This window comes from Balaenoptera musculus, chromosome 11 (genome assembly GCF_009873245.2).
Source record: "Balaenoptera musculus isolate JJ_BM4_2016_0621 chromosome 11, mBalMus1.pri.v3, whole genome shotgun sequence".
Lineage (NCBI taxonomy): Eukaryota > Metazoa > Chordata > Mammalia > Artiodactyla > Balaenopteridae > Balaenoptera > Balaenoptera musculus.
This window is the reverse complement of record NC_045795.1, coordinates 56,903,343-56,930,745: the sequence shown is the minus strand read 5'-3', so window position 1 is coordinate 56,930,745 and position 27,403 is coordinate 56,903,343. Positions and strand designations below refer to the sequence as shown.

Sequence of the window (27,403 nt, the reverse complement as noted above, 5' to 3'; positions counted from 1 at the left end):
TTAGTTAGACTTTCTGTTTCCTCACACGTTCTGCTTGCTTTGGCTCCCGATGGCTTGCCGTTTCTCCATGCACCATTTCAGCTTGGGCTTCTACTTGTAATTTCCTTCATCTTGTCCTACCTTCAGTTCAGAATTTATGTAGAGAGGAACTCCACGGGTGGTTCAGCCATTAAATATCATCTTTGTTTGAGCAGAACTTTGGTCCTGGCTGCACAGAGGCGGATGATTAATCTACAGATAAGCTACACTTGCGTCTAGTGCTTGGCCCTGTTCCAGTCACCTGTTGTCCATCATGGGATGAGCTGGGTTGTTTGGCACAAAGCATGGTTGCCTCAGCTTCTCCTTCAGAATGACTGAGGCAGGGCTGCTTCCTGGAAGGAGCTGTTGTCAGGAGAGGTTCTGGGGTTGACCAGTGTAGGACAGTAGCCTACTCTGGAGAGGGTGGGCTCAGAAGTGAGAGATTCAGACATCTACAACTTGCACACACTAAATTAGCATGAAGGTTTATAGCCCTGATGTAGATGTCATTGAAAGGAACCAACATTTTTAGTTTAAGCTATAACCATAATTGCTCTGCCTTCTCCCAGTTTTTGTACTGAAAAATCCTAGAATTTAAAAGCAAATATTCGACTGCTCACTTTCCTTATGATTCCTGATTATCTAGATACCAAAAACATGTTTGATTTATATTTCAAGTTATTGATGCCATTCTTAGTTTTTTGGGGTTTTTTTTGATGTGGACCATTTTTAAAGTCTTTATTGAATTTATTACAATATTGCTTCTGTTTTATGTTTTGGTTTTTTGTCCTAGAGGCATGTGGGATCTTAGCTCCCCAACCAGGGATCAAACCCGCACCCCCTGCATTGGAAGGCGAAGTCTTAAGCACTGGACTGCCAGGGAAGTCCGCCATTAGTTTTATTTATTTATTTATTTATTTATTTTTGGCTGTGTTGGGTCTTAGTTGCTGCGCACGGGCTTTCTCTAGTTGCGGCTTGGGGGGGCTACTCTTTGTTGTGGTTCATGGGCTTCTCATTGCGATGACTTCTCTTGTTATGGAGCACGGGCTTTAGGTGTGCGGGCTTCAGTAGTTGTGGCACATGGGCTTAGCTGCTCCACGGCATGTGGGATCTTCCCAGACCAGGGCTCAAACCTGTGTCCCCTGCATTGGCAGGCGGATTCTTAACACTGCGCCACCAGGGCAGCCCCATTCCTAGTTTTTATAGGAGTGCAGTATTGTACTTACCAATCCAGTGCTCCAGGGACTAAGGGGTGCCCAATTTTATAGCTTTGCTTTCCCCTTCAATACTTTTCCCCAGTATTTCTCTACCCATGGCTTCTCCAAATATTGTCACTGTCCTGTTATACCAGAATCACTCCTTTATATACACTTTTTCCTAATCATATCCTCATAATATAAATTTCCCTTCTACTCTCAGGTTTGCCCACATTGTTTCTCATATTCGATTTGAGGTATTTGCCACCAGTCTCTCTCCCCAACATCTTTGCTGAGAACTGTGGAACCGTACAATGTCATGGTTGGAAAGGATCTTAGGGTTCATCATTTTACTAAGGAGACGTCACATCTAAGTGACTTCTGGAAGATCACACCATGCTTTACAGTCTGGTCTCTTGCCTTTCAACTGGCCTGTTCACGTGGCTGTGCTGGCTCAGCATCCCTCTGTCCTGATAGCTCTTCTTCTGCCTTCCTCCACTGACCAGCTTCCCCTTATTGTTTTTCTGTCCATGAAGAGAAATTTGAGCTGTTTTTTCATTTTCTCTCCTGTTCTCAATGTGTCTCCTCATTCCTTACCCATAATATGAATTTTTTTTAGGTACATAGGCTCCTGATAGTTCATTTCCTCAGTAGGGTAAGAGTGAGTAACAGTTGTTTTCTTCTTTCTTTTGGCAGCAGGTGAGAAGAGGATGGAGAGTTCAGAGTTGCGTCCAAAGCAGGAAATTTCTGAAGAATTGGAGTCATCTGATAGGACCTCAGGAATACCAGAAGCTGGAGATGCCTGTGAAGAGGCTTTAGAGAAGCTAGAAGTTCAACCCTCAGGTGAACAAGGGAGCAGACTGAAGAGTGATTTCTTGGAAATAACACAGGAGGATAAAAATAAATGCACAAAAGATGAATGTGATGAATATAAGGAACTTGAGGAACATCCAGATCTGTCCTCAAGTCCTGCAGAACATCAGGGTATTCTGAAGGGACAGAAATTCTATCACTGTGATGAATGTGGCAAAGCTTTTAATCAGAGTTCTCACCTCATTGGGCATCAGAGAATCCACACTGGAGAGAAACCCTATGAGTGCAATGAGTGTGGCAAGACCTTCAGGCAGACCTCTCAGCTCATAGTCCATCTCAGAATCCACACAGGGGAAAAGCCCTATGAATACAGTGATTGTGGAAAGACCTATCGCCACAGCTCCCATCTCATTCAACACCAGAGACTCCATAATGGGGAGAAATCATATAAATGTAACGAATGTGCAAAAGCTTTCACTCAGAGTTCCCAACTCATTGACCACCAGAGAACCCATACTGGGGAGAAACCCTATGAATGCAATGAGTGTGGGGAGGCCTTCATTTGGAGTAAAAGCCTTGTCCATCATCAGGTACTTCACAGTGGTGAGAAACCTTACAAGTGTAATGAGTGTGGGAAAGCTTTCTGTTCCAACAGAAATCTTATTGACCATCAGAGAATCCACACTGGGGAGAAGCCTTATGAGTGTAATGAATGTGGCAAGGCCTTCAGTCGAAGTAAATGTCTTATTCGACATCAGAGCCTCCACACTGGGGAAAAACCATTCAAATGCAGTGAGTGTGGTAAAGCCTTCAATCAGAACTCTCAACTTGTTGACCATGAGCGAATTCATACTGGAGAAAAACCTTTTGAATGTAATGAGTGTGGTAAGGCATTCAGTCTGAGTAAATGTCTCATTCGACATCAGAGACTTCACACGGGTGAAAAGCCCTATAAATGCAAAGAGTGTGGAAAATCCTTCAATCAAAACTCACATCTTATTATACACCAGAGAATTCACACTGGTGAGAAACCTTATGAATGTAATGAATGTGGGAAGGTCTTCAGTTACAGCTCCAGTCTTATGGTACATCAGAGAACTCATACTGGGGAGAAACCCTATAAATGCAAAGATTGTGAGAAGGCTTTTAGTGACAGCTCACAGCTCATTGTGCATCAGAGAGTTCACACTGGAGAGAAACCCTATGAATGTATTGAGTGTGGGAAAGCCTTCAGTCAGCGTTCTACTTTCAATCACCACCAGCGAACTCACACTGGAGAAAAGCACTCAGGTCTGGCTCGGTCTGTTTTTTAAGACGTGATTCTCTAAGACAGCAAGGAGCTCTGAGTTAAGGTTTCTATATAAGAAGTATGCTCACCCTGGTCTCCTCTTGGAACCACTAATCAAATTGGATCATTCCCTAAATGTTCTCTGGTGGTCACAAAGGTGGGAGAGTGGGAGTAACAGTATGGTCCTTCCCCACTAAGGACTACACATTTCATGTACTTGTAGATTTCTTTCCTTCTCTCTTTTTTTTCATCTGTTTAAAAATCTATCTCATTTCTTACTTAGGCATCCCAAAATCAGAATGTGTACTTCTCAAGGACAGAGATATTTCCTTATTCTGTTCCACTTCCTCCATTTTACCATTTACATAAAGTCGTTCTCCAAGGTACTGATTCATTCTTTCCTTCTTTTGGCTGTGGCCCTCCTTATCTACTTTTTGAACTTCTACTCTAATATAGTCCCTCATCACATATGTTCCCTGTCTAGAAAATCTTTTTTCTTTTCTTTTGCTAATCTGTGTCCCTCAGAACCTGCCAGATCCAACTCATCTCTGAAAGACTTTCTTCTTCAAATACGTCTTCATTCATCTTAAACTGCTATTCGTTGGACCTCAGTGCTTTGAGTTAGCTGGTGCTATGTGTACAACTGTTGTTAAATTGCATTGTAAATTATTCTCAATTTAATGCATATGTGTTCATACCAACTTATTATAGGCTCTTTGAGGATCTGTTTCTTTTAGTATATAGATAATAATTTTTATATGGTAGTTGTTTAATAAATACCTTTTGAAAACTCAGCTCTGTAATTGAATCATCCTTAAATTGGACCAATCTCCCCTCCCCCCATCCCCAACCAGACTAGAAGCTTCTAAAGATAGAGGTGACATCTCTTCATAGGATATCTCATATAAAGCCCTCATTGATATCTTCTACATGTACCCCTGGAAGTCTCACTATTGTTATTTCATTGTTGGTTTCTGATAAATTTTCTATTGTGTTTAGGAAGTTTCCTTCTTTTCCTATTTTTTTGTTTGTTTGTTTTGGCCATTCCGCACAGCATGCGGCATCTTAGTTCCCTGACCAGGGATCAAACCCACATCCCCTGCATCTGAAGCTCAGAGTCTAAAACACTGGACCGCCAGGGAAGTCCCTATTCCTATTCTTAGAAGCAGCAATATAATACAGTAGTTAAGAGAATAGATTTTTGTGCCTGGTACTCTAGGTTCAAATCCTGACTTCTTACTTTCTTATGTGTGTGATCCTGAGTAAGTCATTTAGTTTCCTTGTGTCTAGCTCTTCCATGTATAAAATGGAGCTACCTCAGGGCTGTGAGGGTTAAATTAGTTCATAAGTGTAAGGCACTTAAAACAGTGCTTGGCACATACTATACCCTATAATAATTACAATTGTTTTGTATTTTGAGTTTTTGTTATGATGGTTTTTAAGTTCTACCACGTTTTAAAAAAAAATCGAGTGTAATTTTACAGATAATGTCCTTTATTTTTGTAATTTTAGGGGGAGCAAGTTTCTAGATAAATGAAATTTCCTTGCACTCCTGGAATAAAATTCATTTGTTCATGATGTTTTAAGTACAGAACTAAATTGAATTTACTAATAAGGTTTTGCCTGCCTTGCAAAATGTATTTGTTTTTCTTTAATTACTCTGGAAGAGTTTGAATAATGTGGGAATTATTCTTTGAACAGTAAAATTAACTGGGCTTGATCCATTTTGGGGGATGAGGGAATTGAGAGGGACAAGTCTTTTTTTTTTTTTTTTTGTCCTGCCCCGCCCCGAGAAGCATAAATCTTTAGCAACATTTTGATTTCTTCAATTACTGCCCTCTTTAAGTTTCTACCTCTGTGTAAATTTTGGTGATCTGTATCTGGAAATCATCCTTTCTACTGGACTGTCAAAGAGTGGCATAAAGCTGCACCTAGTATTCTGTAAAGTTCTTTTACTCTCTTTTGTATATGTAGTTAGAGCTGTGTTTCATCCACAATTTTTTTTATAGATTTTATTTAGTTATTTATTTTTTAGGCTGCGTTGGGTCTTCCTTGCTGTGCGCGGGCTTTCTCTAGTTGCGGTGAGCAGGGGCCACTCCTCGCTGCAGTACGCAGGCCCTTCACTGCAGTGGCTTTTCTTGTTGTGGAGCACGGGCTGTAGGCCTGCAGGCTTCAGTAGTTGTAGCTCGTGGGCTCTAGAGCGCAGGCTCAGTAGTTGTGGCACATAGGCTTAGTTGCTCAGCGGCATGTGGGATCTTCCCGGACCAGGGCTCGAACCCGTGTCCCCTGCACCTGCAGGCGGACTCCCAACCACTGCACCACCAGGGAAGCCCCATCCATAATGTTTTACATTTTGGTTTCCTTTCACTTTTCCTTTCATGATTGCCAAGTTTTGGGGGTTTTTTTAAGTTTTTTTTTTTTTTTTTGATGTGGACCATTTTTAAAGTCTTTATTGAATCTGTTACAATATTGCTTCAGTTTTATGATTTTTGGTTTTTTGGCTGAGAGGCATGTGGGATCTTAGCTCCCCGACCAGGGATTGAACCCGCACCCCCTGCATTGGAAGGGGAAGTCTTAAGCATTGGACCACCAGGGAGGTCCCTTGAATATATATTTTTCATATGTCCTTTTACTGCTTCAAGTTGCAGAGACTTTTTATTAGCCTCATATTTCATTTGTCTTTTTCTTCACTAATCAACAATATTTGCCCCAAGATAGGGAAAGTGGGTTTTCCTTGAATTGCTTTATATTCTATTTGCATGCTGTTAAAATCGTCTGTTTAGACTTGGAGCTAGAAGGTGAGTTATACATTTATATTACTAATATGCTGTGTCGCAGTAAAGAAGTAAAGGAGCAGCTTGACATTTTGCTAATCTGGTTGCAAACCTTCCACCCAGAGCCCTCTTTTCTTTTTCGCTCAGCCTTCACTTTATGGGTACAGCGGAGGCTCCTTCCATGTGCTCTACCTGTTGCAAATAGCTTTGTTGTAAAAGAACTGAATGTGGAAAAACCTTCAGTCACAACTCAGACTTTATTTTACCTCGGCAACTCCAAACTGAGAAAAGAAACTATTCCTGAGATAAGTGTGAGAAAACATTCAGTTGTGTGAAACATCCACCAGAGACTTTATGCTTACAAGGAAGTCTACTTATTTGTGTGTGGGAAAGCCTTGGTTATAGTTTATTTCTTGTTTGACATAGCAAAACCCACCTGGGTTATAATCTGTTTTGGATTTTAGAGGGCAAGAAATCATTCATCCAGAGCTTCTATTATTTTGTACACGTTTTTGAAAAATATTATTCCTGGAATAAGTGTAGAAAAGCTTTTAGTTGTAGCACATGGCTTCTGCTCCATTCATGAGTCCACAATGCAAGTAAAGAATTACAGTAAGCAGTGTGATAGAGCTCCCAATTTACTTTTAAAAATCAAAGTTTGGGACTTCCCTGGTGCTCCAGTGGTTAGGACTCCACGCTTCCATTGCAGGGGACACGGGTTCGATCCCTGATCCGGGAACTAAGATCCTGTATGACGCGCGGCACAAACAAAAAATTAAAAAAAAAAATCAGACAAAATTTATACCCAGGAGATAGTTCAGGTGACCAAATGTGGTGGTAAAGGTGTTAGGAGCTGGACACTTACCCTCTTACCTGTTACACACAAAGAAAATATTCCACAGCTATAGTCTGCATCCCAAACCCTGGTAATTCAGCTTCTAAGACCAGTAAGAAAGGTCCAGAGATTTTGGGTGCCGACAAGTTGACGAGTACTGTCCCATGCTGGAAGACATTTCTGTGAAGTTGTCGACCTCTTGGAGTCTTACAAAGGATACTCTAGGTGTTAGGGACAAATTGTGAATACCCACAGGGTGGCTTTTGCTCTATAGAAAATTAAAAACAAACCCCCTATCCCTAACATTAGGATGTGTTCTAGCCTGATGGGGCCTTGTAAAACTCTTGCCCAAGGGGGATAATGGGAAGGTGTTATGATGTCAGCTGGCTCCAAGTACCTTGTGGTACAGGTATTTGACCCAGGATAGGACACTGTAGACTGATTCCTTACTGAACCACGACAGTCCTCCCACTAATATATGCACAGGACCAACGGCCTGTACTTTGCTCAGGTGGATGCCCTGTAGGATGTGTGCGCTTTCCCTTTCAAGACCTGTGAATACCTTGCGTGAAAACACAGTTTGAGAGAAATATTTGGTGTTCCACCCCCTTTTCTGATCTGTGACTCTTGGTTAGGAATTTGCAGCTGACTGAAAACATAATGTTTTTCCACCCTAGGTGGCGCAGTCCAATGACTTAAACGTTTCTAGAGATGTATGTACAGTTGGCATTTTATGATATCTAACAGGCATCTCCCCCAAGTCCCTTCCAGTTGCATTGTCTTGTGTATGGATGATGCATTTACAAGATATTAAGTTTCCCAAGCTGCTGCCATATGGATTGTGGATGGAAAGGGACAGGGCCAACAGTCACCCAAGATTTGAGTACAATGAGATGAAAGGACAGAGTAATCACAGGACAATATATATTCCTCTAAGATTAAATGAGGAGTGGTAACAACGGCTGCATGTTCAGGGCCACGGGGTGCATAGGTACATGCTCATCCACCAGGTTGTATACATTATACTTTGATTTCCATTTGGATGAGATTGAAAAATGCTATATCCCCTCTCTGAGACTGTCTGTGTTGCTCCCCAGGGAAGGAGGGAACAGAATGATGCAATTACACCATACCTGTAGGGACCCTGGCAAATCAGCATGACCTGATTTCAGAAAAAGGCCACTAGTGAAACCTCTAGTCAGGCTGCCTCAACAATGAGCAAAAATCGATGACACTCAAGCTCTCACTGGGGAGCCACACTACTGGTGCCCTTAGGATTTGAGGTATGTGCAGCCTACTACAGGGGCCATTTATGAAGAAGGTGGTCATGGTAGCTGTTATGGTGCTAAAATTAAAGCCACTGGCAACTGTATTCTCCAGGCTAAGCTGTGCACTTACCACGCTATCCGTTGTCAACATCTGTCCTAATGAGCAGCACTGAAATAATGAGATAGTGAGTTATTTAAAAGATTTTCAAAAGAGAACCATTAGAAGAACTCTAGACAATTCACCACTTCTCAGGGGCTCCCTGAGGTTTCCATTGAGAGTGGATATGTGGGATATTTGAACTGTAGAATCAGGAACAGCTGGGCAATTCCCAAAAATCTGCAAGAACTAGAGAAGTTGCACATCTGGTTGGGGGCCTCTGATTTGCCCAGAGCAATATGCTCGAATAAGAGTCAGGAATATCTTGCATTGAGGCAGAGCTAAAGCTGTGCTCTACCTGCCCTCCCCCAAACAAGAAGCTATAATGTCTTGGCCCATAATTAATATCAAGGGTAAAGCCATCTTCTGACATGCCACCTGCTCTGCATCTCCAGGTTCTGGAACATCCCTTTTCCTCTTCTTGGGGGAATCACGAATTGGTTGCTTCTCAAGGAAGTATGTTGCTTCTCAAGGAAGTTGGGTGTGTTAGTCTGCTGGGGCTGCCATAACGAAGTTCCACAGACTGGGTAGCTTAACCAACAGAAATTTATTTTCTCACAGTTTTGGAGCTGAAAGTTTGAGATCAAGGTGTCAGCGGGGTTGATTTCTTCTGAAACCTCTTTCCTGGGCTTGTAGATGGGCATCTTCTCCTTCTTTCTTTACATGGTCTTCCCTCTGTTAGTTTATGTCCTAATTTCCTCTTCTTATACAGTGGTATTGAACTAGGATGTACCCTAATGATCTCATTTACCCTTTATTACCACTTTAAAGGGTCTATCCCTGAATATAATCACATTGTGAGGTCCTGAGATTTAGGACTTCAACATAAGAATTTGCGGGGGACAAAATGTAGCCCATGATATCAGTTTAACTGAAGGGCAAGTCTGGATTGACCTGCTAATGTGGGGAGTTGGCCTTATTCTTAAGTGAACACATTTCCCCCTAGGTTGAACACTGTGGCCACTGCCTCCTGGGTTGTCTTCCAAATGGCTCCTCAATCTGTATTTTACTCTCTATTGAAACCTGGACATTTCAGCACTATGGCAGGCACACGAATGGTTCTCTGAGGTGAGTTCCTGACTTTTGTTTTTAACGTTTTTATTGAAATATAATTCACATACCATATACTTCATCCTTGTAAAATGTACAGTTCAATGATTTTTGGTATATTCACATGCATGTGCAACCATCCCCACAGGCAGTTTTAGAACATTTTCATCACCTCAAAAAGAGATTCCCTATCTTTTACCTATCCCTCCCCCTAATTCCCCCCACTGCCAGCCTTAATGTTTTGTTTTTACTTTTTATTATGGAGAAATTTTAATGTACACACAAAATACAAAACAAGAAGAAAAAGAAATTAAGGATGGCATGTAATGCATACGTTCTAACACCACCAGTGAAGCAAAGATTTAACTTGAATCTAATCAGGCCTCTTTTCCTACCTTCCAATTTACAGGAAATATAGGGGGATATGATGAGAAAATAAGTCAGATTCACTGATTTTTGATTTGTACAATGTGAGACACTATATAAGACAATTGACCTAGACTCTTTGAAAAGTCAGTGAAATGAAAAAAGTTGCTCAGCTGTTGTAGATTAAGAGAGACTTCAGAAACACAACCACCAAATGCAGTGAGTGAACTTTGAATTTTTTAAAAAAGCTGTAGCAGATATTTGGGGATCAATGGAGACACTAAATATGGAATGGATGTAATATTTAATAGTAGGCCCATTTGATGATAATATACAGTTGTTTAGATTTCTTAAATCTGACAGTTATATTTTGCTTCTGTAGAAGAATGTCCTTATTCTTAGGAGATGCATGCTGCAGTGTTTAGGGTTGGAGGCTCATGATCTCTTCAACATATTTTCAAACAGCTAACAATAACAACAAATAAAATGTGTATGTGTGTGTGGAGAGAAAAAGCGAATATGGCAAAATAACAATTATTGAATCTAGCTAGAGGGTATATGCATGTTTGAAAGTTTCAAAATAAAGTTTGAAAAAGGTAAAAAGGGATTATGGACAGCTTGTTATAACTCAACACCTTTTAGAAGAACTGCAATCTATAGTTTGAGGTAGTGTGGCAGTAGACAAAAGAACACAGGATCTACTGTCAGAAAACCCAGTCCAAGTTTCAAATTGTCCACTACTAGCTGTGCAACCATAAGCAAATCATTTGACATATCCAGGCTTTAGTTCCCTTATCTAAAAATAAGGATAGCATTGGAATTCCCTGGCGGTCCAGTGGTTAGGACTCCACACTCTCAATGCTGAGGGCCCAGGTTCAATCCCTGGTCAGGGAACCAAGATCCCACAAGCTGCATGGCGTGGCCAAAAAAACTAAAAGTAAAAATAAATAAAAATAAGGACAGCATTGAGCCATAAAATTACTCTGAGGCTTAAATTATTTAATGCCCATGAAAGCCGTGTGTGTGTGTGTGTGTGTGTGTGTGTGTGTGTATGGCAGTAACGTCCCATTCACTTTTATACTTTTGAAGTATCCTTTGATCTTTTTTAAAAAATATTTATTTATTTATTTGTTTTATTTTTGGCTGCATCAGGTCTTGGTTGCCACACGTGGGATCTTCCTTGCGGCATGTGGGATCCTCTGCTGTGGTGCACGGGCTTCTCTCTAGTTGTGGCCTGCGAGCTCAGTAGTTGCGGCACACTGGCTTAGTTGCCCAGCAGCATGTGGGATCTTGGTTCCCTGACCAGGGATTGAACCCGAGTCACCTGCATTGGAAGGCAGATTCTTAACCACTGGACCACCAGGGAAGTCCCTGATTTTTCTTTCTTTATTTTTTTTAATGAATTTATTATTTATTTATTTATGGCTGCATTGGGTCTTCGTTGCTGCACGCAGGCTTCCTCTAGTTGCAGCGAGTGGGTGCTACTCTTAATTGTGGTGCACGGGCTTCTCATTGTGGTGGCTTCTCTTGTTGCAGAGCAAGGGCTCTAGGTGCACGGGCTTCAGTAGTTGTGTCACACGGGCTCAATAGTTGTGGCTCACAGGCTCTACAGCACAGGCTCAGCAGTTGTGGCACATGGGCTTAGTTGCTCTGCGGCATGTGGGATCTTCCTGGCCCAGGGCTCGAACCTGTGTCCCCTGCACTGGCAGACAGATTCTTTACCACTGCGCCACCAGGAAACTCCCCCCTGATCTTTTCTTAAAGCCAGAGAGTCATATCCTCAAAGAGACTGTGAATTACCAGAGGGAAGCATTGTGTTATCACCATTTTGACCAATAAAGTAAGACCTGAATAACTGGATATTGATTTCATTTACCCAAAAATGAGTTGTAATTTCTTTGGTTGACAGATGTCATGATAAAGATTGAAATTGCTGAATATTTAGGCAATTATGAACCCCACAAATACTCTGATTCTGAACAGTGACATCATTCTGGACTGAATGAATAGGTTTTGTCAGAAAAAATAAATATCCTTGTGGATAAAGGCAACAAGTTGGATAGGGTGGCCTGGAAGTTGTATTTTTAATGTGTCCTCATTATGCTCTCTAAAATTAGAGACCAGCTGGGGCTGATATTAATGAAATATTGTTACCCCCGGGACCAGAGGTGGAGTTAAGAGTTTTAATCAGAATTGATAACTCCTCCCCCAAATAAAAGAATAGGTGAAAAGCAAGACCAAGTTGATCATTATGGTCATAATGTACACGAATATTCTTCTTAAATGTTTCCTGATGTAGTGGCAAGTGTTGTGCTCCTGAGTTCTACTTCCAGCATCAACTGGGGGTATGAACTTGTGCAAGTCTTATCATTTCTCTGAATCTCTGTGCCTCAATCTTCTTTAGAAAATGTTGTGCCACCTATAAGAATTGATGGATAAGAATGCTCCTGGGGGCTTCCCTGGTGGCACAGTGGTTGAGAGTCTGCCTGCCAATGCAGGGGACACGGGTTCGAGCCCTGGTCTGGGAAGATCCCACATGCCGCGGAGCAACTAGGCCCGTGAGCCACAACTACTGAGCCTGCGCGTCTGGAGCCTGTGCTCCGCAACAAGAGAGGCCGTGATAGTGAGAGGCCCACGCACCGCGATGAAGAGTGGCTTCCGCTTGCCGCAACTGGAGAAAGCCCTCGCACAGAAATGAAGACCCAACACAGCCATAAATAAATAAATAAATAATTAAAAAAAAAGAATGCTCCTGGTATGCTTTAAGTATTCAACACACATCTATTGATTAACGAGCTTCAAAGCTTATTGCTCAGATGACTTCTTTATCTATAGTCACTCCCTAGATTGTCCCATCCTGCCCTATATAGCGACACCTAAATTTACATCTCTAGTTGTGATTTCTTCACTGAACTCCTGACTCCTATCCCAATTGCCTGTTTGACATTTACTCTTGGATGTCTAATTGGCATCTTTAACTTAACACATCCATAAAAACTATTGATCCCTCTCCCTAAACCTGTTCCTCTTTCAGTCTACTCTATTTCCAAAAGGCAGTCTTATTTTAGTTGCTCAAATCAATAACCATGGAGTCATCCTTAATCAACATCCAATTCATTAGCAAATCATGCTGGACATGCCTTCAAAATATATGTAGACCATTTCTCATCACCTAAATCACCTCATCACCTAAGCTAGTCCAAGCCACCATCATTTCTCATCTGGAATAGTGCAGTAGCTTCTTAATCTCTTTGCTTCTACTCTTGCCCACCTTCAGACTGTTCTCAGCAGAGCAGCCAGAGCAAATTTTTAAAACGTTATGTCATGGAGTGAAACTTTTATGCAAGGTTTATGTCAAAATGGCTAAGGACTGAAAGCAAGAAATTAGAATTTATAGAAAAACAGGTTTCTTGGCTCCATTCATATCTGATAGCTAATAAACCTTTGAACATGTGGCAGGGAAAAAAAAAAAAAGGTAAGATCATGTCACTTCTCAGTCTCAAAACCCTCCAGTGTTATTTGGGACATATCCAAATCCCTTATGGACCAAAACGTGCGCCCCCTTCCTTCTGGTTTAAGGCCTTTGCTTCCTAATGTTCCATCTATCAGGAATACTCCACCAGCTGCCCACAAGCCTAAATTGCTCACTTCCTGTCTCTGCCTTCCCTGTCATCTATAAAATAACCCCACCACCACCTACCCCCTTCTCTCTCTCTCTCTCTCTACCTCCCTCTCTTCCTCTCTCCCTCTCTCTCTCCCCTTAGGCACTATTACATTCTAGGTATTTATTTATCCATTGTCTCCCTGACTTGAAGGTAAGTTTCATGGGGCAGTAAGTTCATTGTCTTCACTACTGTATCTGCAGAGCCTAGAACAATGACATAGTGGGCACTCGACACGTATTTTTATATGCTGCCGATAAATGGTAGCCGATCCTGACTTTGAGGCTGAAAGGAGGATGTGTGAAAGGATGACTTTTCGGCTCAGCAGCCTGAGCTGGGGGTGTGACTTCAGAGAGTTTCAGTTCGAGGAAGGTAGTCTGGCCACCCAGTTGATTGGTCCCTCTTCCCGCCCTAACCAAGTCCTTTCCCCAGGCTCCACCCCGTCCAGGGCTCTCCGCCTATTGGCTGAACTCTCCACGCCCTTTCGCCCTCTCAGCCAATGGTAGGGTAAAACTGGGCGGGAGGCGGGGCCAGGGCGTCCCCTGACCTACGGGCTTGCGAAGGGGGCACAGAGATGCAGAAACCTCCCGATGCCTAGAAAGACCGGAGGGTTAGGGTGGGAGTTAGTGGGGAGTCGGTGACGTAGTTCCTTCTCCGCTTTGTTCCAAGATGTGGTTCGGGCGCTTTCTGTGCGGGGTATGTGGCAGCTTGGTGTGGGGCTTCGGGCCGGTTCTGGGAGCGGGTGGGGCACATAGGCCGGGGGCCAGGCCTCCTTCAGCGCTGCCCGCTGCGGAGACGGGGGCGCGGCAGGTCAAGGTGTTGTCGTGGGCCCCGCTCCCCTTGCTCTGCGCTGCCCCTTTGTCTTGGGTCTCGTCTCCTGCTCCGCGTAGCTGCTCACTCGGACCAGATGACAGTGGTGACAGAACTGTATCATCCTCGTTGCTAGCCATGGGGCCTCCCTGGTAAAAGCGGTCCACGTCCCGCCCAGGCTCTCAAAGGGCTCCGCAACACCTAAGTATTTGGCTCAGATCACTAATCCAATCCCTGCTGTGTTCTCAGTGAGGAAGCCGACCCAGAGAGGAGGGCAGAGCCTTGCGGAAGGTTACTCATTCGTTCATTCAACAAATACTTAGCACCAACTTGTAGTATATTAGATCCAGGGATTACAGTTGTGTACAAGGCAGAGCTATCTTCTGGTAGGGAAGAAATGGAACAAGCTTGAAGGGTTAGACGCGGGGTCTGGGAATCTGAAGGGGGAAACACAAAACCGATTTTGAGGCCTAGTGATCCTGAGAGATGGGTAATCATAAAAAAATTCTCTTTCTAGCATTCCTGTAAAGCCTTATTTCTTCCTGTCTTTAAAGACATTTGACTCAGCAGAGTTTCCCTCATCCCTTTTCTGCAAACTTTTGTTGGAAAGCTGGATTGCAGAGAACTTCTCACTTGGAATGCATTTTTCAGTTAGAGGAGAACGTGGAGACTTAGATATCAACAGAACAGGTGAAAAGGAGCGACCGTGGTGTGATGGAATGAGGATTTCCTTCCGACGCAGAAGGCTTATCTCTTACTACCCATATGAACTTCAGCAAGTCGTTCCATCTCTGGGAGCTTCATTTCCTCATCTTTAAAATGGGAATGATTATCCTTATTGCTCTCAGTTCAATAGGAAAGGAAGTGACCCAGGGATGGGACATTGCCCTGAGTGTCCACTTGCAGTTGAGCTCTCAGAGAACTCAAGTCATTTCTATGTGTTTACAGTGATCCAAGACCCCACTAGGAACTCTTTCACCAAACCGAAGGAAGAGATGAGGCAAGATCTGTGCTGGGCAGATCCTTTGGAGTGAGGCTACTGTGCACAGGCGTGAAAGTGAGCCATTCCCTTCTCTTTGGCAGGTGAGATCTTTATTATGAAATTAGTTAGTCTGGGGACGGGAATCCTGCCTGCTAGAGAGTATGGGAACCAGGTCTGAAAGGGAACATTTCTCGAGAGAAACAGAGAAGTGGGAGGAGGACCTCTGTACCCTGAGGAGTAGAGTTTTGGTGAGGAAGGGTGATGTAGTGGAACTCAATTTTGGGTGTCAGGAGACTTTGGCTTGAGTCCCAGCTCTCCTCTAAGTTCCAGTTTCCCCAGCTCAAATTTTTAATATGAGACGAGGTGGTCTAGGAGTTTCCTCCTAACTCTGACATTCTGAGAATCTCTGAGCAGTTAGACTATGTCAGTCTCTTAGGGAATTTAAGCCCTTGGATGGCCCTGTTGAGACAGAACTGCCAAGAATGTCAGTATTGTCATGGTGTTTCGACAATATGAAGCACCAAAGAGATAAACAGGTGGAGAGGAGGGTGGTCATGTGTGGAGGGTGCACTTCTCACCATCCCTACACCCAGATAGAATTAGATAGAATCCTGAACTTACTTAACGTTTCAAATCAAACATTTATTGAGCCCTATGTGCCAGGCACTGTGTGGGATCCATATACAAATATCATGGGCCCTGTTCTCTGGGGGCTTAGAGCTTAAAGTATACATGTGAGGAGGGACACAGACATACACAGAAGGAATTATGGTATAAGGCAACTCTATTTTATATTACAGATGTTTTATGTTTTAAGTGAAGAAATTTTTATATGGTCAAATCTATCAGCTTTTCTTTTATGGTGTCAGCTTTTGCTTTATGCTTAAGGCCTAGGCCTTTCCCTGAGATCAAGATAATTTCTAATAGTTCTTTTATTTTTTTCCTTTAAATTTTTACACTTCACTCATCTGTTTCTCTGGAATTTATTTTCAGGTATTGCCTCTTATTCATCACTCCACTGCAGCTAAACAGTAACCAAAGACCATGTGACCACTGCCCAGAGGGACCTGGTGATGCTGGTGAATTAAAGGAATACAACGTCTCTAGGTAAAACCTCTGTCTCTCTCTCTCAGAATAGAACTCTGCCCTTTGTGGGTTCCTCACAGCCTGAAATGAATGGTGCTCCTGAGATCAGGACACTCATCCATCAGTCTCAGGGATTTGTGGATCAGAGACCTGTGGGGCCTCATTGGTCCTCTTCCATTTTCTGGTTGTCTGAGATTGTAATTTTGTGCCCAGTTGCCTGGATACCCCTAGTGACTTGCTATCCTTATGGCCTCATCTGTCCCTCCTCCTACTTCTTTAGCTAAGACCCCACCTCCCTACTGCCTGGGAATTCTTCCAGAATTTCTGAGGGAATTTCCCATCCATTTGGGCAGAGGGCAAATAGTTAGGTTTCCTTTTGGTCAAACTCTCTTCAAACTATCCCTCCCTGCTCTCCTGACAAGTCTTGCTTCCTCCTCAGGTCCTCCAGAACCACCCTGAGCATCCTTACAGCACGTCCTTGTGCATTTCTCTTTCTCTCTGCCTGCCCTTTAACCAAAATCTCTATTTCAGCAAGCTTATACATTTTCATGACTTCATCTGTCCCCTATGTCTTATTCTCTAATTAGTATTCCTGACATATTCTTCCTCCTCTTGTCTAAAGTGTTTTCCCACACCCCCATCTTTCTTAGTGATAGTACCATTCTCAATATTTAGACCTGGATCTGATGGCCTAGAATTCTTTCCTTTAGTCATCCTCTATATCCAGTCTGATATATGCATATGCTTTCCTGGAAATAGCTGGACTTGTTTTCTATCCTGTTGTTATTCTGGACTAGGGTCTCACTATCTCATACATTTGTTTATTCATTCAGCAAACATTTATTCAGCACCTAGAAAGTGGCAGGCCCTCTAATGGTCACCCATACTGCATTCCTAAACTTCTCTCCCAACTCATTTCCCTTCCTCCATTCTTTTTTTCAACTCTAATCCATCTGGGCTAATCTTCCAAAAGCATTCTTTTCCTAATTTCACTTTTGGGTAGGGTGATACAAAATTTATTGTCCAAACTGGGATGCTTTTGTGAATTAAGGGGGGCACTATTAATAATGATGCTGGAAAAAAATTTTTTTAATAAAAAAATAAAGAATAATGATGCTGGAATAGCAGGTATAAACCAGGACTATTCTGGGAAAACCAGGGTATATGATCACCCTACTCCTAGGTGACAGCTCTTGGATTCTTTCTTTTTATTTTCCTCAGTTTACTCCTCATGGGATACCCCAGCTTCCTCTTTCCTGTTTTCCACTTCATGAAGCGCAGAGAAACATGAATGTGCTGGGGGTGGAGGGAAGTTTGGGACTAGGGGAAATGAATGGTAATGCTTGAAAAACTTTGTTCTTGACAAGTGAGAATGAGAAGGAAAGTAACAAGAAAAGAGAATAGCAAGGTAGGAAAAAGAATATGGAAAATAGAGGGACTTCCCTGGCGGTCCAGTGGTTAGGGCTCCAAGCTTCCACTGCAGGGGGCACAGGTAAGATCCCTGGTCAGGGAACTAGGATCCTGCAAGCTGTGCCATGGTGCAGCCAAAAAAAACAAAAACAAAAAACAAAAAACGAATATAGAAAACAGAGAGGAAATTAAGGGTAGATTTCCCTCTTCCATTTAGAACTTGTTTCCTGTTGACCAGCAGATTATATCCATATTTTTTGCCCCGTGATTTCAGTGTTCTGGCTGGTATCACTTCACACAACTCGATTGTTTCATTTCCTCATTTGTTCATGAAACAACAAAAAAAATTTTTTTGAGTGCTTGGTATGTGCCTGGAACTTTGCTAGGAATACAATAATGAACAAAATGGACAAAAATTCCTGCCCTCATAAAGCTATATGATAGTGTAACCTCCCACTTATTTCTGAGTACATCAACGCTGTGCTAACATCCTTTTGAGAAAACAGTTCTTGCTTATCCTCAGGTTCAGCCAAAGTTCTGCCTTTTTTAAGCACCTTTCCACAAGCGTCTCAAGCCCCAGTACTCACTCCCTCTCCTAGCCCCCTTCATCCCCTGGTTGGGTACTTTGTAAATTTGTAATTTACTCTCTTAGTGTATTGTCATCACTCCATTGTAAGTTCCTTAAAAGTAGGTATGATATTTCACGTTTATATTAGTCTCCTTGGGCCTCCATAACAAAATTCTACAGACTGGGTGGCTTAAACAACAGACATTTATTTTCTCACAGTTATGGAGACTAGAAGTCCAAAATCAGGGTGACTGGCTGATTCAGTTTCTGGTGAGGACTCTATTCCTGGCTTGTAGATAGCCACCTTCTTGCTGTGTACTCACATGGTTTTCCTCGGTTTGTGTATGTGGTGGAAAGGGGGCAGGAGTGCAAGTTGAAAGCTAACTCTCTGGTATGTCTTCCTATATGGACACACTAATCCTATTGGTTCAGGGCCCACCCTTATAACCTCATTTAGCCTTAATTACCTGCTTAGAACTCACATCTCCAAATATAGTCACAGTGGGGGCTTGGGGTTCAACATATGAATTTTGGAGGGACACAGTGTGTAACAGAACTTTTTTTTTTTTTGCATTCAATAATGGTATTTATTGCTTGTGACAGACAGAGTCATGTAAATACCTGGTTATTAGTGTTTTTCCTGAACACCTCTTTTTGGAAGGCTGCAAGACTGATCTTTCCATAATAGCCTTTAAGGATATAATAGTTACTGCAGTAGCTAACTGGGGAGCATTGGATCAGCCATGCCTAGAAATGAGACATCTGGGGGCTGGCTTCAGGGCACTGTCTCATTCTGAATCTCTAACATACTTTGTTCTAGTAATTATGGGAATCTGTTCCTCTAAAGTCATTTCCTGAGTTTTCATAAGTAATACTGTAGAAAGAAGAAGAATTAAACAATAACACAAGTTAGCAGAGGACAATTTGCCAGCAAAATGGGAGGCTTTCATAACAGCACATCCATAAACTTATCCACCTAGTCATCCATCCATTCATTCATACCACAAATGGTTTCACTTTTCTGCAACAATGCTTTTAAAAAATTTCCCTGCGTTAGACCCAGGACAGAGATATGTACAGGGTAGAGTGTTCAATAATTACTAGTTTAAGAAATGTATGAAGAAAAGAAAGTTTCAGAGATTAAAAATGGAAAAGAAGCTGAGAAAGAACCATCAACTTTCTCAGAACTCTGGAGGCGGCTTCACTTGCTGTCCCACTCTGCTCTGCAGTTCCCCTGGCTTCTCACTGAGTTTCCTCCACCTGCTAACTCCTGTTTGATTAGGAGGGTAACAGCAGCTGGATGTGAGTGTGCTCAGGCTCCTGCCAAGAACCCCTCCTCCCCCACCATTTTCTCTGCCTGCCCTCCATATCTTCGGCATGAGTCTGTGTATATGTGCCTGTGTATCATATCGGTGGCACCCACCCTTCTGAGATGTGAACTCTAACCTCCACAGTTCTCTTCTTGCTGGCCTTGAGCACTCACCATTGGATATGTCCCTCCTTCAGAGAGCATGACTCAGTTTATCAGAAAGCTATGGGATAATGAAAACTGGTCAAACTTTTTGGAAAGCAGTAGGTAGTACTACAAAACAACGTCATTCCTTCTGACCCAATAACTCACTTGTGGAACTTTTATCCTAAGAATATATTTCAATGAGAAGAAAACTTTATATGTATAGAGTGATCATGATAGTGTTATTAATAGTGGTTAAACCTCAGGGAACAACAGAAATGTCTGGCACTAGCAAAATTGTAGGTAAACTGTAAGGAGTTTAATTGGTGGTGAATTATACAGTCAGAAAATGATCATATGAAGAGTTAATAGCAATATGGAAAAATACTTATAAAAATTAAGTAGAAGAAGTAGGATGCAAAATTATATCTACTGTATATTTACAACTATATAATTATGAATATGGACAAGTCTGAAAAGGAACATAGTAAAAGGAAAATTAGTCATGCGTTAGTATCATGGAGTCATCTTTCAGTTTTCTTTCATGACTCAACCCCCTCTAGATTGAGGTCTGCTAGGGATATCTATATGTCCAGAGTTTTACGTCAAACCAGTTGGGAAATTCCTGCTCTTCCCTGACATTGGTTTCATGTATCGGCCCCTCTTGGTTGTGCTGCCCTCTGCTCTCACCCTATTGCCATCTTTAGACACTTTACCACTGTACCATGCAAGGTCCTATTAGAGTTTCCCCTGCCATGCTTTAATTAACCCTGTTTCCCAGTTCAACCTCTCAGGTTCACCCAATAGACTGCTTGGTGAAAAGCAGACAGACTGAACTAGCACATACAGCTGGATCCAGCTACAGACCAGCCCCTACAGAGTAGGCTATGATGTGACTACCCTCCAATATTGGAAGAATTGTGTTACCCCTATCACAACAAAGTTTAAGAAGAGGGATGTAGTACCTAGACCAAAGCAAAAGATGAAATCTTAGTCATACCTTAAGACAAAATCCGAGTTACTATTCTATAAAACAATTTTTGAGCACCTATTTTGTTCCAGCCACTATATCACTGGTACTAGGGGAATAGGTCAGCATGAACTAAATGCCAAACTGATCTGAAGATTAGTCACTTAAACTACTGAACGAAGGATCTTTCAGTGCATTTATTCTAGGGATCAGATTAGGAGTTAGATGGCTCCAATTCTGGGAGTAGAGCATGAGATAGGAAGAAAACAGGATGGGTTTTATACTACTCATCGTTCATTCTGATGCTGGACATGTTGGGCTCCTGTCAGCCCCTGGCTTTCCATAAGCCTTTCCATTGGCCTCTATGTCTATCCTCATTTTTCTCTTCTTTTTGATCAGGTCCCCCTGCCTTTGAACACTTACTTTTCCATGAGGGACCTTGTGTTCTGCCACATCTTGTTATCCTTGGATAATTCTCCTTCCTCTAGTATAGAGAGCAGGTGACATGTGCAACTTTTCTTTCTTCTGTCAGATGGTGAAACGGGGATTGAGGAAGTATTGATTCCAAAACATCATTCCCGAAAAATCTGAATCTCATACTTTCAAGAGAACTCCGCAGAGGTGTTGCCAAGGAAGTCAATGTTTAGAAGGCTCCTCTGAAGGGAAAGGGAAGACTCAAGGGGCCACTGGGATGCTTCAAGCAAGAGAAAATGAGGAGAAAGACGAGAAACTTCAAACAGAAGACAGTTAAGGATAATAAAACATTCACAGAAGTGAGTGACCAAGAATCTGAAAAAGACGACCCTACAATAAATGAGAGAAGTCAGGCTGAAAAGAGACAGTATGTGTGTACTGAGTGTGGGAAAGCCTTTAGTCAGAGTGCAAACCTCACAGTACATGAACGAATCCACACAGGAGAGAAACCCTATAAGTGTAAGGAGTGTGGAAAAGCCTTCAGTCATAGCTCCAACCTGGTTGTTCATCAGAGGATCCACACTGGACTGAAGCCTTACACGTGCAGCGAATGTGGGAAATCTTTCAGCGGTAAGTCACACCTCATTCGGCACCAGGGAATCCACAGTGGGGAGAAAACTTATGAATGTAAGGAGTGTGGGAAAGCCTTTAGTCGGAGTTCTGGTCTGATTTCACATCACAGAGTTCACACTGGCGAGAAGCCCTACACTTGTATCGAGTGTGGGAAAGCCTTTAGCCGTAGTTCAAACCTTACTCAACATCAGAGAATGCACAAAGGAAAAAAAGTTTACAAATGTAAGGAGTGTGGGAAAACATGTGTTTCTAATACAAAGATTATGGACCATCAGAGAATTCACACTGGGGAGAAGCCTTATGAATGTGATGAGTGTGGGAAAGCTTTCATCTTAAAGAAGACCCTTAATGAACATCAGCGACTTCATCGTAGAGAGAAACCTTACAAATGTAATGAGTGTGGGAAAGCTTTTACTTCTAATCGAAATCTTATTGATCATCAGAGAGTGCACACTGGAGAGAAACCCTATAAATGCAACGAGTGTGGAAAAACCTTCAGGCAGACTTCTCAAGTTATTCTACATTTAAGAACCCACACAAAGGAGAAACCCTATAAATGTAGTGAGTGTGGGAAAGCCTATCGTTATAGCTCACAGCTTATTCAGCACCAGAGAAAACATAATGAGGAGAAAGAAACGTCATAAATGACATATATTGTTGGAAGTGGGGCTAACTGCTACTTTCTGGAAAAGCAATTTTTCAGTATCATCAACCTTAATTCTCTAAGAATTCATACAGGGAAAGTAATCAGAAGTAGACAAAGATTAACAGAAGGGCTATTCATGCCAGCATCATATATAACCAGAGGAAGAAAACTAGATTTTCAACCATACAGGGTTTAAATGAATGATGGTCTAGCCATATGATGGTTTGGCACCCATTGTAAACACTTTTAAAGAATATTTAATGCCATGGGGGAAATGATTTCGATGAAATGGAAGATAAAGAGAAAAACAATGAAATACGATCCAAATTTTTAAAAAACACTTATGCAAAGGAAAGAAATGGGAATGAAATAATACTAAACCAAAATGTTAACAGTGATTATCTCTGAATAATAGGATTATAGGTAATTTCTATTTTCTTCTCTATACTTTTCTATGCTTTTTAGATTTTCTACAGTGAGAATGTACTACTTTTATATTTTTCTACAGTGAGAATGTACTACTTTTGTATTTTTTAAATACAACGAGTACATGTTCATTTTCACTCAACAGGGTTATGAAAGGCACATAGAACATAGACCCTAAAGTCCTGGGATTGCACCCTAATACTGGCACTTAGTAGCAGGGGAACCCTGAGCACGTCACTTCCTTTTAGAGTCTGTTTCCTGTGTATTACATCATAAATACCAGTTGTTGGCTTTTGCAGTTTTGAGATAAATTGACTTTACAGTTGTCAACAGAATATATAATCCACTTTCTTAATCACTGTTAGGTTAAAAGAAAACGGCAGAGCTTTGCTACATTCTCCTCTCCCACATTGTAGAAGGATCCGCAGTTAATAAAGAACCACCTAGGCTCCACCTTTTCAATATATGTCTACAGAAAAAAATGGCCCCTTATGAAATTGGAACAATTGCAGTTTCAAAGCCTTTAAAGAGACACAGCATAATTCAAACAAGGAGAAGACTCTGCCTTCACGTGTTACATGGAGTTTCGTAGCTGAAAGTGCAGACTTTTGGGTCAGAGACATATGAGTTCTAATTCCAGATCTGCTGTGCCCTAGCTTGTCAGTTTTGGACAAGTCCCTCAAATGCTCTGAGCCACAGATTTATCTGTAAAATGGGAATAACCACCTACCTCACAGGGTTGTTGTGAGGATTAAATGAGATAATGCATGTAAATGTGTGACAAGCCTTTCTTTTTGTCTAGCCCTCTGAGAAGGCCTTAATCTGTTTACAACCAATATTTTAAACTTTTAAGACAGCTCAGAATCCATCTGGGAACCCTTAGAATCTCCCCATTCTTAACGCAGCCATTCCTCTTTCTTTGTATACAGTGAATGCCCAAGCCTAACACCATTTGTCTTATGCATGTAGTGATTTATTGTTTCAGGGATTACTGAGGATTTGATATCCCATCCAATCCTCATAACACTGGTACAAGAAAATTGAGTCTCAGTGAGGTTAGGTGACTGGCTAGTAAGTGGTTGGAGCCAGAATGTGAACTCAGATCTGACTTTCAAGTCCATGCTTTCTTTATTATACCAGAGTGCCTCTGTCCATCATGATGGTTCTATGCGAGGGGGAGACCAGTTGGGATCCTCCTGAGTAGCCACTTCTGTGAAAGGTGGTTGACTATATCTGGACAGTTATTTGATCATGGTTTCATAAGGAAGATGCTGACAGTCTTCTCTGAGTCAGATTTATGGCCTGTCTCTGCACCTTGTAATTTAGTTTTAAGGATTATATATTTCTTCCTTGCTGTTACTAGAAAGAAGTGGAAGGTGTGAAGGGTATATTTGGGTGAAAAGGGATTGTTTGGTTTCATCCTATTTTGATAGGATAATGGCTTACATATTATTTTGTGATGTAATAGTCCCTTTTTGCATAGTTATCCAAAGCAAGGTTTGGAGGCTCTGGAACAGATCTGCTGCATTCAGGGGGTAGGACTCTTGTATCATTGGTCACCCTTGGGTAGGCACTTCCCCAGGAGTCTGGGTGGACACGAGAGTAGGGTCACCCACATGTCGCAGTGGCTAAACAGAACTGCAGCAGTAAGGGCACTTCCATCATTTTTCCCTTGTCATGTGTCCTTTTAAAATTCTACAAGGGGTTTGTAATTAATATTCATGCCTTTCATCATGCCAGCCATCCTCACCTGCTGATTACCTATGTGGAAACTCCCAGGACTAATGTCTCCTGGTCCTGCCAAAACTGCTTTAAGAAAATAGGCAAACAGCTTCCTGTGTGCCTGTCAGGTGGTACTTTTTAAGCATTTATTATTGCTGAGCAGAGTTGTTGATGCTTCCTATATTGCTGAGCAAGTGTTGTTCTCTGACCAAAACATTTTCTTACCACTGTGTCATAGCGTCTGAAATTTTTTCTTCAAATAGGCTTTCTGTTTCATCTTAAAAGACTTTGTGATCTTCAAGCGCAAATACCTTCTAGGAGGGATGCCAGAGATCAGAATACGTTCACTTTTCTTGCCCAGGCAAGCTAAGATAGCGGACCCTGGAGGAGGCCTTCACTAGCTTCTAGTCTGCAAGGCTGATACCTGTCTTGAGCTGCCGGAGTAAATGTTGACAGATGGTCTCTGTACCTTTTCATATAAGTATTTTGCAATATAATTTGAACTGACCATCCACCTTCCTCTAGAAGTTTTTCAAGACTACCAGCTGCCTGCTTCAGCCAGAGTTTAATTTTGCAGTTCCTTTCAAGCCCTTTCATGATACACTCTGGAATTCAGGATCTGTCTCTTTGAATGTGTTTTTTCCAACTTCCTGTTCTAATGGAAGCCTGGTTGTTCCCTAACAGCAGTTCTTCCTCTGCAGTCCCTCAGTTGCTAGTTTTTTTCTCCCCCAACCCGTTTACCTCTTTGTACGGCCATTTCTTCTCTATTCCATCAAAACCCCAGCTCTCTTGAAATGTACATCACTAACCTACTGTGTATTGCCCATCCCTGTTCTTGTCATCTGCCAGCTTCCTGTGCACTCACATTTATTCACTTGAGTTTTTAGTACCCTGAATATTCCTGAGGAATATGAAGGGGCAAGTATTTTTTAGTCACAGATACCCTGGTTATTGAGAATTGCTTTGGTGTGGACTAGAAACATATATGTCTCTTTTTAGTTGTGAGAAAAAGTGTGAAATTAAAATCTTATGTAGCCTTGATTAAAGAGAAATATGAAAGACAAAGAATCATGCATAGAGAGGAAGGTGTCTCCCTAGACTTAGAGATATTTTTCATTGATGGTGTGTACTAATGTTAGGTCTTATTAGGAACTGAGAAGAAAATTGAAACCAAAAAGAGCTTTAAATAGCTGAGTAATTCCATTGAATATGAATCCCATAAGACTATATTTCATTTCAGCTCTGTATCCTGAGAGACAGACTTGCTTTTTAATTTTTTCCCATTCAATATAAATAAAATAGTATGCTCATATTGTTAGATTGTCTTTAGAAACTAGACTGTCTATAGTCACCTCTGATGTTATAAAACTGGAGTCATAAAACTGTTTTTGCAGAAGATAGTTATAATTCCTCCAATAAATATCTGTTGTTATTTACTTGTTATAAATATCACTGATTTTTTTCCCCTTTGCTTCCTTCCTTTATTGAGAGTGGGAAGAAAACTGTTCAGTTTGCTTTTCTTTTAAGCAGCTGTTTTTAGAAAGAATGATTCTGTTGTTTGAGATTCAAACACAACATGAAGCTTGTTATTTTCACACTGATAATAGAGTTGTCCCTCGGTAACTGCAGGGGATTGGTTCCAGGAGCCCCACCCTTATACCAAAATCAAAGGATGCTCAAGTCCCTTATATAAGATGGCAAACTATTGCATATAACCTATGTACATCCTCCCGTATACTTTAAGTCATCTTTAGATTACTTATAATACCTAATATGATGTAAATGCTATGTAAATAGTTGTAAATATAATGTAAATGATGTGTAAATAGTTGCCAGTGTGGCAAATTCAAGTTTTGCTTTTTGGAACTTTTTGGAATTTTTTTTTTGTTTTTAATATTTTTTATCTGTGGTTGGTTAAACACATGGACGCAGAACCCAGAGATACGGAGGGCCAACTCTACATAAACTAGAGCTCTAACCATTAGAAAGTGTCCTTCTGTTGTGTCCTTCTGTTATTTCCTTAGAGAACTTGAATAGCCAGTTATTGTCCAAGCCCCCTCTCTGGTCTCATCTGTGTTTCAAACCTATACTATTATGTAGACGTCATTTGGCTGAATAAAACCAGCATGTTCCCTGAAGTCCATTTCTGCTCCAGAAGGCATGTTGGTGAGGGGTCAAAAAGGATATGGCAGATTCCTTTCTGGGCAACATAGATACAGGACTTGACTAGGACACACTCTTTCCACTGACCATTTCAAATCCACGTGGCACAATTTGACATATAAGGATTGTAGAAGCGAAAAGGCTATAACCAGTCTCTAAGTCCAGTGAAGTCCAAATCTGGGAATCACAAGAAGTAATATAAGTAATTTCCCAGGCCCAGCAAATCAGCATTTCTGGGACAGGGCCTAGGAATCTATATAAAGCAAAACTTTTGCAGTGGGGATTTAAGAAAACTCTCCATTAGGAGCCTTGACTCTTTACATGACTATTTGTGTGATGATTGTCCATTTTCCCTCAGAAAAGTCTATAAGTCACAAAATTATTGAGACATATACCAAAGTTAGTATAATCATAACAAATTAGCAACCAGTTTACTGAGTGAAAGAAAATGCAGTCACATTTGCAGTGTTGGTTTAACCACAGACTTGAACAGAGATTCATGTTTAAAAATTTATAATAGAACAATATGGCAAACAAGATAATCATAAAGCCCTTTGGCTATGAAACAACCTAGAAATACTGGATAAAACCTGAACATCCTTTTACAGGGCTTTCAAGAAAGTGAAATAAATCCTCAGAGCCTAGAATGAAGAGGAAATGGAAGTCAGAAAGATAAGTGGGTGATAAGGCCTT

The 27,403-nt window shown here is 41.6% G+C and overlaps 1 protein-coding gene across 6 annotated transcripts in view; it reads left to right on the top strand.

Annotated features, from left to right (window-relative positions):
- The window catches only part of LOC118904423 (zinc finger protein 660), a 31,559-nt gene extending 8,795 nt beyond the window's left edge, over positions 1 to 22,764 (top strand). The window contains exons 6-9 of one of the 6 annotated variants that reach the window (XR_005021985.1): positions 1,914 to 3,317; positions 15,186 to 15,320; positions 16,213 to 16,326; positions 21,239 to 21,418. Coding sequence is in view for 4 of the 6 variants with exons in the window: in XM_036870522.1 (XP_036726417.1) it covers positions 1,911 to 3,309; positions 21,545 to 22,397 (2,252 nt within the window). In the remaining 2 variants the exon portion in view is untranslated. Of the gene's footprint in view, positions 1 to 1,910; positions 4,110 to 9,295; positions 9,381 to 15,185; positions 15,321 to 16,212; positions 16,327 to 21,238 lie in introns of those variants that run through there. The other 5 variants (XR_005021984.1, XM_036870522.1, XM_036870520.1 and 2 more) reach the window with 5 other exon arrangements.
- The last annotated feature ends 4,639 nt before the right edge of the window (positions 22,765 to 27,403 follow it).